The sequence below is a fragment of the Atractosteus spatula genome, chromosome 3 (genome assembly GCF_055471065.1).
Source record: "Atractosteus spatula isolate fAtrSpa1 chromosome 3, fAtrSpa1.hap1, whole genome shotgun sequence".
NCBI classification, from domain to species: Eukaryota; Metazoa; Chordata; class Actinopteri; order Semionotiformes; family Lepisosteidae; genus Atractosteus; species Atractosteus spatula.
In genome coordinates this window covers 52,483,347-52,502,499 of record NC_142708.1, presented here as the reverse complement: position 1 = coordinate 52,502,499, position 19,153 = coordinate 52,483,347, and the positions used below count along the sequence as shown (strand labels likewise).

At 36.7% G+C, this 19,153-nt stretch overlaps 1 protein-coding gene across 2 annotated transcripts; it reads left to right on the top strand.

The window, feature by feature from the left end:
• Positions 1-1,453: 1,453 nt before the first annotated feature.
• Positions 1,454-18,910, top strand: hexb (hexosaminidase B (beta polypeptide)). Of its 2 annotated transcripts, none has more exons than XM_088910175.1 (14): positions 1,454-1,764; positions 2,607-2,758; positions 9,759-9,824; positions 10,408-10,454; positions 10,659-10,769; positions 11,993-12,094; positions 12,338-12,470; positions 12,940-13,120; positions 14,002-14,088; positions 14,483-14,555; positions 17,116-17,296; positions 17,524-17,614; positions 18,070-18,174; positions 18,539-18,910. In XM_088910175.1, the coding sequence occupies exons 1-14, from the start codon at positions 1,520-1,522 to the stop codon at positions 18,600-18,602; spliced, it is 1,638 nt and encodes a 545-aa protein (XP_088766301.1). In that variant the 5' UTR covers positions 1,454-1,519; the 3' UTR covers positions 18,603-18,910. The 2 variants fall into 2 exon arrangements, with proteins under 2 accessions (XP_088766301.1, XP_088766302.1); XM_088910176.1 differs by lacking the exon at positions 17,116-17,296 and adding an exon at positions 15,004-15,178 and having other exon boundaries at positions 1,456-1,764.
• The last annotated feature ends 243 nt before the right edge of the window (positions 18,911-19,153 follow it).

The window sequence follows — 19,153 nt, the reverse complement described above, 5'->3', positions numbered from 1 at the left end:
ATCAGAAAATATATCAGCCAGGCGGAGAGGTGAAAAAAGGAACTGAGTCTCTGATGTTGACCTAACAAAGATGATATTCAAAAGTTTTGCATCACACTGGCCAAAGAGAAGTGCTTCCATTTGCATTTTATGATGTTTGGTTTACGTGTTGTGTCATTTTACTTGTTGACAAACACTACCCTCCACTGAATGGTCTTTAATATAATCAAATTTTGATATTGCACATGTAAAATGAAAACCATTATATACTGTATTTCACTTTTCACCAGTGAATTGCATGTCTGTATTATCATAATAATTTCATGGCATTGTGAATAACTGTATATTTATAACCAAATATAATCATTATAATTCAATTGCATTCAAGTTTTTTTATTTGGACTCACGATAGTCTTTTCCGACTTCTCATTCATTAATACATGTCTTCATTAATAAATAAGACACATGCACTGTGTCTTATCCATCTTTTAACAGTTGTGGACTGCAAACTAAATCACACCTAAACGTGACAAAGGGTTTGAAAATACTCCTAAAATTATGTAAATAATCAAGTCACTCCTTAATATGCTTTATTTTGAAGAAAAGTGGGGCAAGACTGAGGGAAACCCAAAACTCTGGTTCCATTGAAACATAATAGCAATTTATTACATTAATATTGTGGGATCCCAAAGAATCCCCAAGTACTTTTACATACAGTACGGGAAAGGACCCACTTCACCCATCACTTACCCAGGTAACATTCAATCTAAGTGCGCAGCAGATCTGATGGAGAAGTGAGAAATCTCCAGTTGTATTAAGGAGAATATTAAGTAGTAATATCATTCATGCAAACCCAGAGTGGAGTTTAGCCAAAATCTCTTACAAAAACTGCAATTAGGTCCTCTATGGCCAAATAAGTGTCCCACCCCAAGCCCAAAGCTTCTGAGCTCTGATGATTTCTGGTCACAAGACAGCACTGCTACTGTTAACACGCCTTACTTACCCAACTGTGTCGTCATACAGACAGGTCTGGTGCTTTATGCTGTATTAGTTTTGAAACCTTAACTCGTTTAATAGAAATGCTTTAAGGAAATTCAAAGGGACATAAACTGCTAAACATAATTCAGATTTTTGCACTAAAATAGTTTATTTTACTTTATCGTAGCCTAATTGCTTGAGTCATTCAGTGATTATCCTGATAGAGCTAAGGGCTGTAAACATTATTGTTGAGGGATTACAGTGTTGTTCAGACAGACTGCAGTTTGTATTGAAAATCTACTTAAAAAAAAAACCCCAGAAAACCTAGATTTTAATGGTTTACGATTATTTTAACATTAGTAGATACGTGTCAGTGCCATCACTGTTACGAAAGTAAAATTACCCGACTCCTAACGAGATAAAAGGTTAGAGAAACGGCTAAAGAATGCACTTCCTTCTAAAAGAGGACTTCCCCCTTTGCCATGTGAACAGCACCCCAGTCTTATGATCTGTCAGCTGACACGAATAAAAACGCTTCAAACGCCGCTTGTGCTGAAGCTTGATGGCTGCCTTTGTGAAGTTTGTCTGCCTTCTGTTTGGGGCCACCGCTTGTCTGGGCTGGCAGGACAATCTGGCCGATGTCCCGAAGCTGACGGTCTCTGCATATGGCTCGCTCTGGCCCTTGCCGCAGTCTGTGCACATTTCCCCTGTAGCTTTCAGGGTCAGCAGCTTCGGTTTCCAGATAGTCCATTCCCCGAAATCGTCCGCTGGTCCAAGCTGCTTCCTCTTGCAAAATGCTTTTCGGAGGTAAGATTAAAGCCATCGATTTCTTTTTAAAGTCGCCCTCCTTATCTGTTGTAACTTTATACATCTTTACATGGCTCTCACTGCAGGTTGGAGAACTTTTCTCAAAGTAGGTATTGACGAGGAATGTCTACTATGTGAAAAATAAAATACAAACGCCACATGTAAATATCCTATAACCTCCTGGCAACTGGCAAATTACATCAGATTGTTGCACACATTAATGTATAGGAACTAGTATGATACAATTAAATTAGGAAATAACGACTTTCTTATGTAATACGGTAATTTATAATTTGCCATTTATATTGTAAATACAATCGTGGGAAGAACCTGTTTTTCTTAGTTTGGTGATATAGTTGATTTAATTTATCCACAGCCGTAAAACCTTGTTTTTGTGTAACAGCGCATATTAATTTGGTGTGTGACGTAATATAAAGTTTCGGGTTATCTAGTCTGAGTATTTCATTTTTAATTTAACATCCAGCTGTGACTACGAGCTGTACACAGTAACAGAAAGGGAGTGCAAGTTCGTGTGATGATTTAAAAAAAATTGTCAGGTTGGAGGTTCTCAAACTACTTGTGAAACAGAAACCTGAATGTTGGTTTGATCCAAGTTTATGATCAATGTCCTCTTTTACCCAGTTGTATAAATCCAGCAAACTTTATTTTCTATTGCTACAGTAAATTCACAATTCCATATTGAGTAAAAGACATCCAAATCTATACAGTATATGTGTGTTGATAGAAGCAGAATTTTGAAACATCAATACATTTGAAACAAGCAGTTTTAGCTGGTCTTATAAAAAAAAGAGCAAGTGATCCAACTATGTGTAATCCTGCAGGTATTTTGAATACACTTTTGGATACTCCAAGAAGCTGAAGGGAGATCTGAAGATGTTTGCAAACGATTCTGAGGTATTCGAGTTGCAAGTCTGGATTTCTTCAGAAAATCCAGAGTGTGACAGTTACCCCAGTGTGAAGTCTGATGAGTCATGTAAGTGTCAAGTTCCATGTTTAGCCACTTCCGTTAACCCATGCTTATATTTTTATTGCACAGATAATTCCATAGGACAGGTTGAAAACTGCCAAACATGGTACTGAAGTAAATATCATATTGTCCTTTTGATATTATTTGAATTACCCATAAAATGGTAACTAATTATGTATATTCCAGTTTATTGTTTTAGCTGTGATTTTAATACTTAACAAGTCAGGTATTTTCTTGTTATTTGTTAGAGCAGTCTTTTGTTTTTAAGGCTGGAATAAAAACTTCACTTGTAAAATATGGTTGATAAGGCTTCTAAATCTTAATTTCTGGGTGTGATCAATTGGACAAATCTTAATTTTTACTGTAATGTGAAAGAAATTATGGAATACAATTAATTTGGCAGTGCAAGAGGTGTTTCTTTCACTGTCCTGTACATTAGTATGCTTCTGGCACCCCTATTATATCCCTGACTGAGCAATTAAATACTTCAAATCCAATTAATAATTATAAATAGTTAATTAGATGGTTTGACTGAATCTTTGTTACCTCACTTTCTGGAATTCTGTTGATACAGTAGTTTGTCGGTGTAAATCCTGTTGTGATTTTTAAATTCCATCTACAGTGGTGCTTTAGAATAATTTTCTTTGGATATTTATGTCCCAGAAAGATGTATTTTAGCTCTGCCAGGGAATTTAAAAGATAGCACTAGAGTACTTGTATGTACTGTAATATTAAGCTTACTTGTAAAGCTTCTGGGTATGATCTTCATCATCTTAATCATTTAATAACCCTTATGGTCATGAAAGGGTGATTGCTTGAGGAGTGTTAAGATATTAATTAGAGGAAAAGTTGACAATTGAGTAACTGAAACTTGTCCTGTAACATTCCAGGCATTGGCTAAGGGCTTGGATAGAGTTGCGAAACATACTGTACATAACAGTGGTATCATATCATTTTTAATGATAGGAACACTATATAGTACATAAATATTGGACCGGGTTTCTAGAATGTTGCAGGTCTTAGGCAGTATACAGATGCAGCCATTCAAAATGCGCGGGCGATACCGCATTATTTTCCGGTACGCTGTACGCAGTCTACCGCAAGTTACCGTTAAATACCGCAAGTTACCAGTAAATACCGCTAGCAAAATCCGGAATTTCCGCAAGGTGGAGCTAATAAAGCTCAACCTCTCATGTTTGAGCTGTAGCCATCAAAGTCTTTAACGAAGATATTACTAATAGTATTAATAATAAATGACCTTGGACAAGCTGTAAACTAAAAGTATTGCCCTGGTCCACATTCTTTTTTTCATTGACCGTCTTTGTAAAAGTAACACCACAGCATTTCGCAATCACGCATTTTTTTCCAATCATGCAAAGTTCAGTAATTTTTGAGAATCGATTCACCATGCCTTTCACATGCTCATAAAAGAGATTGATTTAGGAACATAAACATATTACCGTATGCAAACTGTACTGTATACAGTATGTATATGTATATTTAATGTCTTAACTGTGCCCGTTTAAGTATTGAATATTTATATGGAATTTTACCACTGAAGGGAAATCTTAGTGCCTGAGCATAAAAAGAATAGGAGCATACTGCAACGCGTGTGAAGGCCATAAACGATATTAATTTTGGAACATAAACATACAGTATATGGCTGGTCTCGGTACTTTAAAGAAAACATACACGAAACATGGTTTCATTATGACCAGAATCTGTCTTGAGATATTTTTAACTTGATTTACAGTATTTGAGAGGTATGTCTTAACACCGATACTACAGTGCTTAAGTACTGCTCACGTATATGTTTCTAGGTTTATATTATGCATTTCATACGGTCAAATTACTTTTGAGCAACTGATAAGAAGCGCGAAACAGTATGCCCAGGGCGTTTTAGTTTCGTTTTGTGCGGCGACTGCTTTAACTATATCGCCGTGGATTGATTAGAGATATCAAGTACATACAAGACATTTTTTAAATGTTGTAGTTTGTCTTGTAAAAATGTTACGAGAACATCATCTGTCAACAATTACACAGGTCCTGTTTCCATATTGCGGATTTTGGTTACGTAATATTTTCTAATTTAACGTTGTGAATATATGATTTGGGCAAACAGAGCCGCAAAGAAGTACATTATGGGTTGTTGTTTTTTTTTGCAGTTTTATCTAGAACAAGCGATGCTTAAACCTTTGTCTGATTCTTGTGAAACTATCCACACGACAGTTACCCACAGTAGGAGTTGACTTCAGTGATGTCACTGATGGGATGTTTCTAAAAATCCATCCTCTGTAAAACGTCTTCTCTAGTTGTCCTGCATATGTATTCGCTAATGAAGCTGTGTGTTCTGAGCCTGGATCTCTACATTTCTGTATGAACCAGCTTAGAGGGCTAAAGACAGCTTGTGTTTAAATTGAGTGTAAGGTAATTTATGCTTCTAAAGTCATGGTCAGCATTTATTATTGTACTGTGCTGTAAACTTGTTCTGTGCCTAGTCACATTATTTTATAGCGTTTTTATAGCGTTATCAAATCTGGTGGCGCTGTGTGTTAGTTTCCTGACTCCCATGTCACATGGTCTGTGATTGAATCCCATGGAACTACTGTACAGTATCACTTTATTTTTTAACAAACATTTCTTTGAAAAAATGAAACGTTTCCCTTGGTCAGAGATTAAATAAAACCTCACTCGCACCAAACAAATTTATATTTCTAAATATCACAACATGATCGAATTTAAGTCTTTTTAATAACAATGAATAGTCACCTATGCGTTACAAAATAAACATTTATATTGATTTGAATCGCGTTTTGATTTAAATTGTAAACGCGTGTTTAAATATATGTGTTTAAAGGCGATATACTGTATAAAAGTGCTGATTCTTATGGAGTGTGTTCCACTGGGGATTCAAAAAATTTATTTTTTTTAATCGCGTATCTAAGGAAAATTGCAGTATAACTTTGTTAATGCACAAACAGTGGCATGTTACATTATAATTTGGGTGTCTCCCCTTGCCAGAAAGCTCTAAATTGCATTTTGAGTGCGGTTTTTGACTTTTTCTAAATTGCAACCCATAAATAAAGCTGATAAAGCTTAGACTAACTGTATTCTAAACTGTATTACAACGTAAATTGCAAAAATGCACTTGGAATCTGTCCAAGCCCTCCTACGAAAATTATTTAAACTGTGACACTGATCATTCATCTCTAAATAAACTTTATTTTATATAGCGTTTTAGGTGAATAGGTAATTAGATTGCTCATAAACCTAATCGCTTTTTCTACATAAACACAGCGTGATTGCTCTCTGAAAATGCTTTTCCTTTATATTTAGGCTCAGATTTCAACTATAGATCGCATTATTATAAACTTTCTTGGAAAAATGTATTTTATGTAAACCATGTTTGTTATTAATTCATTTAGGGCTAAAATACGTTCATTGTCTTCCAATCGAGTCGAGTTGACATTAGAAGCTTGCCACTCCCGGACTGTTACACCAACGCATTAGCATGTTAAAGCGACTTAATTGAGGTGCCCAGCTACCAGTTAACACTGTACTTCCTACTTTAAAAATACTTTTAAACCGGTTTAATTCGTCACAGCCAGCACTCCTGCAGACAGGGGGTTGTACTCGTAAAGTAGAAGCAGGCGAGATTTCCAGCGAAAGACACCTCCCCCCCCCTCAAAAACCCAGTAAGCAGCAAGGCTTTATGTTGAAAATTGAGGTGGATTTTGCTTATGATAAAGAGGAGAAACTGGGATGGGAGGAGGGTTTGGTTTTGCATAAGGGGGGGGGATTATGATAATTGGAGGAATTTGCGAGAGTATAATGGTTTGATATATTTGATTTTGTATTGTGCTCGTTATCTATGTTTTTGGTTGGTATTATGTTTATATGATTGTTTTTGTTGGTTGGTTGTTATTATGGTTATTAATAATAAGATCTATAGTTGAAATCTGAGCCTAAATAAAAAGAAAAAGCAAGTGATTAGGTTTATGAGCAATCTAATTACTTATTCGTTTAAAACGCTATATAAAATAAAGTTTATAATTAATTTGCTGGACAGAGCGGTAAACATTATTATGCATAAGACAAAGATAATGATCCTGATCAGTTTAGAAATCTGTGTACGCTGTAAGGTTTTTACTTCTTAAACTTTTAAAATACACGTTTCGAATAGAAAGAAATCCTCTTTCTGGTACAGTCGCATGAAGAGACAGGCGAAACAGCCCTACACAGCCCTGTCGCAGTACACGAATATAATCATATCGTTATTAAATTCTTTAGATACGCGGTTCCATGTTATATTAGCAGAAAAGCTTAAACTACCACTTTTTCACACGCTATTTCACGTTAGTTAAATTTAATTTATTTATATATTATATATTTATATCTCTGACCAAGGGAAACGTCTCATTTTTTCAAAGAAATGTTTTTTCACAACGGCGACTGTCAGAAGATAGGACACAGCGGCTCAGGCACCCGCTGAATGGAAAAGGGGCACTTTAATGTTCTGTATGGCTAATACTAAAGCCAATACTAATATTCAATACTTTAATATCCTTTTCTGTATGTTTAACAATAGTGGGTACTGGCCTAATTCGTCCCTGCTCCCCGTTGTTAGGTGTTAATGTGTTGTTAAGTGTGAATTTGTAGCCGTTTCCCTGGGGTCTGGCTTTTTTTCTGGAAAACCATAACTGGTCTTGTCCAGATTGACTGTTGGCGCCCAGGTCTGACAGTGCTGCTCCAGCAGTGCCAGGTTCTGGCGCAGCCTCTGTTCTGTGGGCGACAGCGGGACCAAGTCGTCTGCACAGAGCAGGAACTCGATTTCCATAATTAATGCAGATCAGTAAATCAAGGGGCAAAACAATTATTGCGCCCGAGTCCTCAATGGGCTTTGACGTGCTAATGCGTTGGTTTAACAGTCCGGGTGTGGCAAGCCTCTAATGTCTCCCGACTTTGAAAACCAAGTAATAACTTAACTATATGTGCAAACGTTTCATATGTTGCTGTTGTGGATGCCTGTGGAGTGTATCTTATTTGCCGCGCGCCTTCCCCCCCCTTTCCCTCAATTCAATTCAAGGTGTTTTATTAGCATGGCAGATGGGTTCAATCAGTGTTGGGTATTTACTTTGCTTTGAGATTCCACTTTTAAAGGTGATATATAAATTTTTGACTAAAATAAATTGATTTCTTTGTCTTCTAAGCTCTCTGTGTACAGTGGAGCCTCCTGTCCAGCCAGCACATGTCCACAGACATTCACAACAGCGACATATCATAAAACGTTTGTACATATAGTGTGCAAAAATGCACTTTATTTACTAAAAATAAGACAGAGATACTGTATCAATTTATGTTGCATTAGCCTGATTATGATTAAAAAAACACATATAATTAAACACGCGTTTGCGATTTAAATCAAAACACGATTTAAATCAATATAAATGTTTATATTGTATCGCATACTGTCCAGCCTCCATTTCTCTATAAAAATTTACTCTATTACACACACACACACAATAGAAGCAGGAAGCAGAAGCAGGGACTGTTGTCAGAAGGGAAGAAGGTGACTATTCATTGTTATCAAAAATGACTTAGAATCGATCATGTTGCGATATTTTGAAATATAAAAGTCAATTGATTGTCCATAATATCGCTATTCTATTTTTTCGAAGAAATGTTTGTTAAAAGAAAAGTCCAGCACCAGCTGGATTTGAACACACAACCTGCAAGTTGTTAATCAGGCACGTAGACCAGTAGGCTACAAGACAACTCGCATGACAGGGAGGCGAAACAGCCCTACACAGCCCTGTCGCAGTACACGAATATAATCATATCGTTATTAAATTCTTTAGATACGCGATTCCATATTATATTAGCGGAAAAGCTTAAAACTACCACTTTTTCACACGCTATTTCACATGCTAGTTAAATACTTCGATGCTTGAAATGTTTAGGGAGAAATGGAATACCAGTGTGTATTTTTCCTTTAAAGTACCGATTCCTGGAATCTGACTGGCTGACACCCTTCTGAAGTGGTTCCATAAAATCTGGTATATGGAAAAGAAAGCATTGATAAAAAAAGCCTGGATTCTCATGTATCTCATACAAGTATCTGTTAATACAGTCTTTGCTGTGCTCTTGAGGATCCTTGTGATGTTTTGAGCTCTAGTTGAATGATAAGTGTCGCATTTTAAATCATTTTCGTAGTTAGAAATTATGAAACGCCCTGTTAAAAGCAAGGGAGTTTTTATGCCCGTTGAAGTAAAACAAAATGCCTGACAAAGTATGGCTTGGACAGATTCCAAGTGCTTGTACAAATGTGCTAAAGAAATTATACTTTGAGTATACAGCTTGTCCAAAGTCATTCATTATTAATACTATTAGTAATATCTTCGGTAAAGGCTTTGATGCATAAATATTTCTGATAAAGGTAGGTTGTGTACTTTTGTCCAGCTGAGCAATCTTGCTTTCATAAAATATATACGCGATTCAATATTATATTCCCTTTTAATCAAATTCTAAAAGTATGCCTGTTGACTCCGGTATCTCTTTAGTTAAAGACTTGGATGCTTAAAATGTTTAGGGAGAAATGGAATACTGGTGTGTATTTTTTCTTTAAAGTACCAAGACCAGCCATATACTGTATGTTTATGTTCCAAAATTAATATCGTTTATGGCCTTCACACGCGTTACAGTATGCTCCTATTCTTTTTATGCTCAGCTACTAAGATTTCCTTTCAGTGGTAAAATTCAATATCTACAACGGGCACAGCAAAGACGTTTACTGTAAGTCTTTCTACGACAGACCAACGGACCACGAGTGCCCCTGTCGGTCAACCAATCACGTACTGCGGTGCCTCGTGTCATCTTGCGTCACAATGCGCGACGCCACCTGCAGTACGTGTCTGTAACGCGCACTTTGAATGGCTGCATCTGTAGATTGACACAACCCTCTAAAGAAGGTGATATGTTTAAGTAACTAAATATTTTTTTTCTTCAGATAAGCTCAGCATTGATCAGCCTACAGCTGTCTTGAAAGCTCCAAAAGTCTGGGGAGCCCTGCGAGGTAAAGACAGATCCTTAATTACAGTATCTTGCATATAAAAAGTTTTTAAATGTCATCTCATACTTGTGAAAGGAATAATTTTCTCATTATAGACAGGAACACCTTAGAATGTGATTGAAAGGCTACTTTGGCATTGCCATATATTCAGACAAACTTTGAAATGGAACCAATAAGAAAAAATTGTCAAAATGTTTGAGTGTGTGGTCAGTCTTGTTTATTTGCAAGGTAATTGAAAGCTCATGGTTTGTCTAGTCTTTTCATAATGTAAATATTTTTTTGACATTAATGTTCCCCCGTAGATGTTAATTTGAAATGCAATTCTTAACAGTTCAGTATTGAATACTTTCCTTAAATGTCTGGAAACATACCTTGCAGAAAGAGCCTGTATTATTCTCAACACAAGTTCTCTCTGACAAGACCAATAATTAAAAGGAGATCCACATGCATTTTCCCTTGGCCTCAGGGAGGCCAAGAGAAGATATACAGGTAACATAGTATATCCAATCAGAAGAGTGTACAGACATTATCACTTCCATTTTATCTTTCTGGTGGTTAGCTTGTAATTGTGATAACTTCTTTCCAGGACTTGAGACATTCAGCCAGTTAGTGTATGCAGATAAATATGGAACGGTAAGTTTCTCAAGTCAATTCTCAACTTTTTTTTTCAGCTAGCTCAATTTAACCTGCCACTTCATGCTATCAGGAATGCTTTTTTTGTGTTTATAAGACAGGGCTCTAAAATGAAATAACTAGCTTTGAAACACATTTTTAAGTACACATAGTGATAAGGAGGAGCAATTCACCGATTATCTCACTCTACTGGTGTTTTGACAGAACTACATCAACAAGACTGATATTCAGGACTTCCCAAGATTTGCTCATCGGGGCATTTTGTTGGATTCTTCCCGACACTACTTGCCTCTTAAAGTGATCTTGGCAAATTTGGTGAGTAAAGCACTGGTTCATGAATAATAAGTCAGGTCAAGGTAGATCTTTCTAAACCTAACTATTCAGACACCAGAGTCCTCTGGTTTCAGCTGAGTACACGGTTTACAAAGGAACACTGAAATTCCTAAACTGGAATAAGAGTCAGGGGACACTGGGGGAACAGGAGACAAGTTTGAGAAACTAGTTTACAAAAGTACACTGCTTGTATTTAGTTTTGCCCTGGGGTTTTCATTTAAACAGATCTCAATGTAATTCAGAATTTCTGAAATCTTCTGGGTTTTTTATTATTTAATATATTGAGGGGGCATAAACATAAAAAGCACATCTATACAGAGTAACCTGCTTAGCTGTGTTTATGTACTCTTCATAGGATATTGCTGGCATAGAACAAACAGCACCAGATTAAAATCCTTTAGCATTGTTTGATATTTGCCTTATTTACAATACTCAAGCAACAAAAAATGGTTTATTTTTAGACCGAAACAGACCTGAAAATTGTAACTATTTGTAAACCAATGTTTTAGTGATTTGTGTCTAAAGAACATTATTCACCTTCAAAAAGTTTATTGGAAATAGATTGCAAAAAATCTTCATTTGTCTCAGAATCTGTTAGCTGTATCCATCTACCTAGCTACAGTATGCGAACATTCTTCCATCTGCAAAAATGGAGTGGATATACAGTGTCATAAGTATTGGGATAATGAACTCAAAATGGCTATTTTTGCTGTATACTCGAGCAATTTGGATTTGAGATGAAAACCTTAATATAAAAAAAGTACAAAAAGAAAAAAGACCAGGCAATTGCCCCAATATGCTCACCTGAAATAGGGAGACTGAACACAAAGTGGTATTATTCTAAAACAGTACAGCATAAGCACAGAAATACTCAGAAATAAAAGCTGGATTTTTTCCTCATATCAATCTTTTTATCTAAAATCTGAATTGCTTGAGTATATAGAACTTGTTAGTATACAGTGTTGATTTCCCTATCCCAATATTCACTTAGGGCAGTGTATTTTATCTTACTCTAATGTATCCTCTGGCTTTTTCATTGCAAGTGGGTGGAAATCAGTCTTTCACACCTGTTTGCAATATCAGACTGCATGAAAATTTTGAGTACCCTTTTAATACAGTAGTATTTTCAGTGCAATAAATTTCATGAGATTTGCTCCCCCCACGTGTTTGTAAGGGTGACTATTAGGCTCCTTCTCTACCTGCAGGATGCCATGGCCATGAACAAGTACAATGTCTTCCACTGGCACATTGTGGACGACCACTCTTTCCCTTACCAGAGCACGGCTTTCCCTAATCTCAGCACAGAGGTTCGTCAAGAATTGTTCAGCATGTTTCACTTTCCTGTTATGGATTTGTTTTAAACTTGGAGTAGTATCTTACAGTTTCACAAACCTGTCAGTTTCCATATGGGAATGTGAAAGTATTGTAGGTTATCTTAAATTTGTAATGAATAAGATTTATAAGAACATACTGTATAGTTTCTTCTCAACTTGCCACTGGGTTTTGGGAACTTCAGATGAAAAGTGTGGTCTTCCTTGTCATTGTAATAGGGTTCCTATCACCCGTACACCCATGTCTACACTCCCACTGATGTGAAGATGGTGATTGAATATGCGAGAATGAGGGGAATCCGTGTTGTTGCTGAGTTTGACACTCCGGGACACACGCAGTCTTGGGGCTTAGGTGAGGCCTAGATTTCCTTTCATGAAACAGAGCCTTTTTCTGGCACATATGAAACTTCTGTTTAGGGCAGAAAAAAATTATGGCTAATATGTAAGAGAACAAAAATCACACTGGCTAGTTCATTTAATATTTTGACAGTGGGTCTACAAAACTACAGAAAGCTACTGACAGTTGGCAGTACTGATTGGTAGAATATTCAGATGTTAGTTTGTGATTTCAAAAAGGCACTTCCATGTCTAACCAGCGGCTGTCCCCAAGAAAATCCATACCTCACAACTTTGTTTCGCTCATACAGAAGAACCTTGTCATTCATGGAGATTCTGTTCTTAAACTATAGGGCAGATCCACGATACACAAAGTATTCCAACTCAAGCAAATCCAAATAATCCAAACTCCATCCTGTCTTTTCTGCTAGTAGACATTTGAAGTTGCGACTCACTCTTGTTTTATAAATGTTTTGCTCACACAGGCCAGAAAGGGCTCCTTACTCCCTGTTATGCAGGAGACACACCTACAGGAACATTCGGGCCTGTGAACCCTATTCTGAACTCCACCTATGAGTTCATGACCCAGTTTTTCAAGGAGGTCAGCTCTGTCTTCCCTGACATGTACATTCACCTGGGTGGTGATGAAGTGGATTTCTCTTGCTGGTGAGATTTCTAAGTATAATGACCTCTTGCCTTTTCAGGTTCTCAGTTTTAGAACTTCAGCAGGATGTTTTGGCATTGTTGAAATCACAGAAACATGGTTAACTGAATGTTGTGGTGATAGAGCTCAGCAAAAAGACCAGAACAAAGGAAGAGGGGAAAGGAGTAGCACTGTACATCAAAAAGAACACTCGGCCACAGGAATGCAACTTAAGGGTTAATAAATTAAGGGTCTCAATGTTTATGCATAGATCTTTTATGAAAAAGGTCTATAGACCACCTTATTCCAATATCAATAACGCAGTCTGACATTCAAATCAGGGATGTACCTACATGTGTAAGGTAAAAAGTTTTCATGTGACATGGTGGGATAAACTGTATATTGACAGGTACAGAATTCAAATCAAACTATGTTAAAATTGTACAGTACAATAGCAAACATTCTACATGGTATGCTTCTGGTTAAAATAGTACAAAAAGGCCCTGCAGGCAGTCTGAAGAAAACTAACCAGTTATGCTTCTTGTCACAAAGGAATGTCTCACTTTGATCATTTCTAGCAGTGTATGAAAAATAAAACCTTTTTTCTTTTAAAAGTTATTTTCATGTTAATTTTATTGACATAAGACCTGGAAAATCTGAACCCGGCTGATGTTTGATCTACATTCATTTCATCCGATCTAAGATAACAGAAACCTTAAAAAACATTTTTTTTTAGTGTTGTGGAAAAGTAACTAACAACAACCAAGTGGTCTGGATGGACTGAATGGTTTTCTCTTGTTCTTAAGTACTGTAGATTTATTTAGATCATTAAGCTGTATTAAAGGGAAACACTGAAATACTAATTTCAATGTCACATTGACAAACACCCAGCTTTTTTTCGCAGGAAATCAAATCCTGACATTCAAAAATTCATGGATTCACAAGGTTTTGGCAAGGACTACAGTAAGCTGGAGTCTTACTACATTCAGAAGTAAGTGATAAAATCAATTATTTTGACATGTCCATGATGCACTTGAAACTGTATGGTACACCGAGAAAGGTATTTGTAACTTACTGCTATATTTATGATCAAGGACTGTGGTGGAAGGTGTAGCTTTTATATTCTATGACAATATTAGAGCAGCAACAGACTGTGACTCTAACTGAGGAATAGTGACAATCACTTATGCATCTTCCACATAGCCTAGTGTAGCAATGTGATGCACACTAGCGATGTTTGGAATCAAAATGTAAATATTCATGAACTAAAGCAAATTTTCTTGTAAATAGGCCTTTTCTATAAAATAAGCTTTATTTTCTTGCATCTTTTTAATGATAGTTGCATTTATTGCTTGTTTTATTGAGATATATACTTTTAACTGTAGAATCCTGGAAATTGTTGCTGGCACCAAAAAAGGTTACATGGTTTGGCAGGAGGTATTTGACAATGGAGTGAAGGTAAGTTGGAAATGTAGCTGGACTGTTGTTGCTATGCATGTTTCTCACTATAAAGTAGATTTTTAAGTTGTTAAATCTTAAATATCATGTTCTTGCTCGGAGATGTCTTGTCTGAATAAACTAACCTCTGTTAAAGTCATTGTGCATGTTAGAAAAGATGGCTATGATGCTGGTCGCTGTCAACATTAAAAGAGTGCTTAAACTGATAGGTTAGAATTGTAAGCTAAAAATAGTATTGCATTTTAGACTTGCTAGTACTGTTAAAATACAAATCCTGGTACTGGACAGCTTTATTGGCTTCTGTCAAGTACAGCAGCTAATTTCCTTTGGGGAAAAAATGGATAGATGACCCAAAAAAGCTTAATGTCTTGCCATTGTCCTTATATTGGTATGACTATTGTGATGCAAAAAAATAAAATAAACACGCCTTACCTTTTGATCATTCCAGATAAAGCCAGATACTGTAGTGGAAGTGTGGATGGGGAATAAGCTTGAAGAAGAACTCCAAAAAGTAACAGGAGCTGGGTTCACAACAATTCTGTCTGCCCCCTGGTACCTAGATTACATTAGCTATGGCCAGGACTGGCAGAGGTACTACAAAGTTGAGCCTCTTGATTTTGAGGGTTAGTTGTTTTTTCTTTTATTTTTCATGCCAATTTGTTAAACGCACTTTCCCTTGAGTGAGTTTCCAGAGTTAATTTGTCTTTATGAGGAAAGATCGTGTAAATCAATAAAAAAAACACCACATGATGAGATTTGTTTTCACATGAAACTTTCCAGGCAATTTTTTTTTATGCTTTACTAATATGCAAGTTGATCTGGAAAGAATTTCAATACCCAGTATCATTTTTATGACAAAATATTAATCATGTAAATAATGTTTGAACACAAAGAGAAGTTAATTTGTTAATTCAGGTATTTAGTTTTACAAGGGTCAGTTTGCAATTGCTTACATAAACCTTGTTTTCAAAATCTGTTTTGCAGATGTATGGCAGAATATTTCTCATTATAGAAAATGTGCTTTTCAAGGAAATTCCCTATAAAGGGAAATTGCAATCGGGCACCTTGCTCTCAAACTTCCCAAAGTGCCCAGTTTAAAATTGAAGCCAACATTTTACTGTTAATGCATTTTTGGCAGAATTTAAGAGAATCTATTGTTTAACGAACCTGTAAAATGTAAGCATGTCTGCGAAAGAAATCACATTTGACATTGACAACCAATGCAATAAGAAGGGAAGAGATTAATCAACTGCATATGTTTACCAATAAAATACCTTAAAATATGTATTTATAACTATATGATAGTCTGTATGAGTTTTATTGTAGTGAGCTGTATACTATGAAAATGTAGTGGATTATGCCCTTTTTTATTTTTCTATACTAAGCAAGTGCGTTAAAATGAAAGAAAATAGGGGTAATAAATGTGCTAAGACAGTATAGGTGCTCACTCTTAGTGTGGGTTTAGCTTTATGGCCAATGTGTTGCATTTCTGAAACTGAGTCATGTCATTAACTTAAGGTTGGGGTTAGGCTTGGCTATCTGGTCTTTTCTTTGTAGGTTTTCAGTAACCTCAGTAAGGAGTGTGCTGCTGCTCCAGTCAGCACTAACTCACCCAGATGGCCCTGTGGAGCTTGCAACTTGTCAAAAATTACGGATTTTTTTTTAGGTGGCCAGTATAGAGGAGCTTATCTGTCCATCCAGTCTTACCATGCAGTACTAGGAAAATGGACAATTTGTAAACTGAGAGGGTATCAATGTGAACAATATAAACGTCATCCAAGTGGCTAAACCAGTTGAAGCACTTGCCAGGCTGCAGTTTCATTTGTGTGATCATGGGTTTGACACCGAGTCATGTCACTTGATGTGTGTGTCTGGCACTCCTCAAGAGGCAAAGCAGAATAGTGTACCTGGACTCTCTCAGCTGTCAGTTACCCAGAAACCCCTAAGGCCTCCCAGTAACTTACTGGCATGTCTCTCTGTCGGTGAGAGTTGTACCTCTCCTTAAATCACTGCAGGACCACAGTATGGGGCTTTGGGCCCTGTGGCATGTTAAAAGATGAGTGCCTCGTTATTTAACGCTTTGAGCTCTATACAGTATCTGAGAGCTAAGACCTGAAAAACATGTAATTCTAAATTAACAGAAAAACTGAGAAAATGTGGAAAAACAGCAAGACTATAAAACAAGTATTAGAATACAAAGAACACTGCATTTGTTTTATCAGGCAGACTCTTTTAATGGTGACATTAGATAATCTTAAATGAATACATTAACATTTAAACTGTTGCTGCTTGCATGTTCAGCTTGACAGCATGTCGGAGTGAGCTCAAAGACTTTTCTTTTATAATAATTGCTTTTCCTCTGAAGTGCATGCTTACATTTAGGGAATGAGCTCACGTACGGTTTTCCAAAACAGAGCACGGCTGATTGGTGCACGATTTAAACATGCGCACTTGAAACTCTTGCACGATGCTTTCATACACCATGATAAAATTGTTCTGCGTCCACACTCATATATTGTCTGGGGTTTGTGATAATTCTGTCTGTCCGCTCTGTCTCTAGTTAAAGCTAGACACCCTTATCCAAGTGTGGAAGGGAAATGAGGAGCAGTATCGGAGGGAGATGGCAGCAATAACAGCTGCTGGGTTTCATGCCCTGCTCTCCTCGCCCTGGTATCTCAACCGAATCTCGTACGGCCAGGACTGGCAGCAGATGTACAGAGCCGATCCGTACAGCTTCAACGGTGTGTGCAAGACCCCCACCCCAGTGCCCAGTGCCAGGGAACCAGCTTCCCAACAGCCTTTTCAATTCAGTTATATACAGTAATTTATTGCTTGCCCTTTTTTATTCTTGAATCTGTTAAATCCTAATTGTAGGAAGAAAAATGACACTGTAATTGTTATAACTCATTTCTGTAAAAAATTTGCACACTGCTGTATGATCTTGTATTTTGCTTTCCATTTTTCTTAGGGACTGAGGCACAGAAGAAGCTGGTAGTTGGAGGAGAGGCTTGTCTTTGGGGAGAATATGTGGACGCAACAAACCTCACCCCAAGACTCTGGTAAGAAAGCAAGAATCCCTCTTTCTTGAATCTTAATACTCTAGTTACATGTTACAATTAACATTTCATTACACAGTACTGTTCAGTTGGCCATGATCTAATTCCAGTAATTGGCTACACTATAGAAGGCGCTAATTGATGAGTTAATGATTTATTTGCAATGTGAAAGAGTGAAACCCTTCTATCTTCTTGGTTGTATTGAGAGCAACCCTGGAATTATTTTTCTTTCATCAGTTTTTCAGTTTACTTTCACTCAATTCTCATACTATTTCACTGACTTTATTATAAACACATTTAAATACTGAAAAAGAATCTCCTGACAAAAAATCATGGCATTTGATTTATATAAACACAACAGGAGACAACAAACGCATTGGTTCCTTTCAGGTGTTAAATCTGCATTTCTTAGCATTGCCAACATAAAACTGGTGGTGTTGTCTCCTTCCTTCCCCCAGGCCTCGGGCCAGTGCAGTAGCCGAACGTCTGTGGAGCAATAAAGATGTCAAGGACATCGGTGATGCATACAGCCGCCTCACCCAGCACCGCTGTCGCATGGTGCAGTAAGTATTGGCCACACTGATGGAAAAACTCTAGTGAACTGGTAAGATAGTCCAGTGTATTTTGAACTTCCTATGAGCACAATGGTTGCTATGGAGATTTTTTTTGCACAGCATCAAAAGCCTTCCATGTCAGGTGCAACCCTGTTCAAATCAGTGCAGCTGTGTTCCAATTAGTTACCATTTCCTCAATTGGAACTTTTATTTCTTTCTAAATTTTAATGAAATAACGGAGTTGAAACCAAGGCTTTCAGTGGAAATGACCGGACTAGGCAATTCAGAGATTGGTTAGAAAAGCATTCATACTTAGATGAGTTATTAGTACTTTAGTACTCTTCACTCACTGCATCTTGGTTTTTTTTTACAGGAGAGGAATCCCTGCAGAGCCTTTATATGTGGGACACTGTGAACATGAGTACAAGGGCTTGTGAAAAATTAATCTCAGGAGGCTGGAAATAATATAAGGGAAAATTGTATCAAGGCTGCAAGCTGACAATCTATTCTTGTTTGCATTGCATTCTTCAAGATCAAAAATGATTGTACAGTGGTATACCTCTGAGTTCACTTAAAATTGTTCTGTCTTTTTCTTTACAAATGATGCCAGCATTTTATTTTTGAATATGTGTTGTGGGATGGAAATACAATAAAAAGCACTTGACTGTAATTCTTATTTCTTTGCATAGTAAATTGTTTGTTGACCAATCATGAATAAAATGCCAATCTTGAAAACCTAATAAAAGCACACTTTTTCTCAGAATTCTTTTACTTATGATGATGATTCAAAACCTGAGAATGTTATTTTATTTTGTGTAGTTTGAAGAAGACTTAAAGATTTAAATCCTTTAAAATGTAAAAAAAAAATCTGTATAAGAAGGATCAATTATCTTGAGTTAATTGATAGCTTTGTCAATTTGTGTTACAAAGTGTTTCATTTGGCCAGTTCTTCCTGGAAAGGTAAAATAAAAAAAAATCAAAACAACTG

What these genes read in the sequence shown, in the direction of transcription:
- hexb (XM_088910175.1), top strand. Translation starts at nt 1,520, where the DNA reads ATGGCTGCCTTTGTGAAGTTTGTCTGCCTTCTGTTTGGGGCCACCGCT. An exon ending in GAAGTGGATTTCTCTTGCTG is followed by an intron (nt 13,121 to 14,001) that starts GTGAGATTTCTA and finishes TTTTTTTCGCAG; the next exon opens with GAAATCAAATCCTGACATTC. An exon ending in AACCTCACCCCAAGACTCTG is followed by an intron (nt 17,615 to 18,069) that starts GTAAGAAAGCAA and finishes TCCTTCCCCCAG; the next exon opens with GCCTCGGGCCAGTGCAGTAG.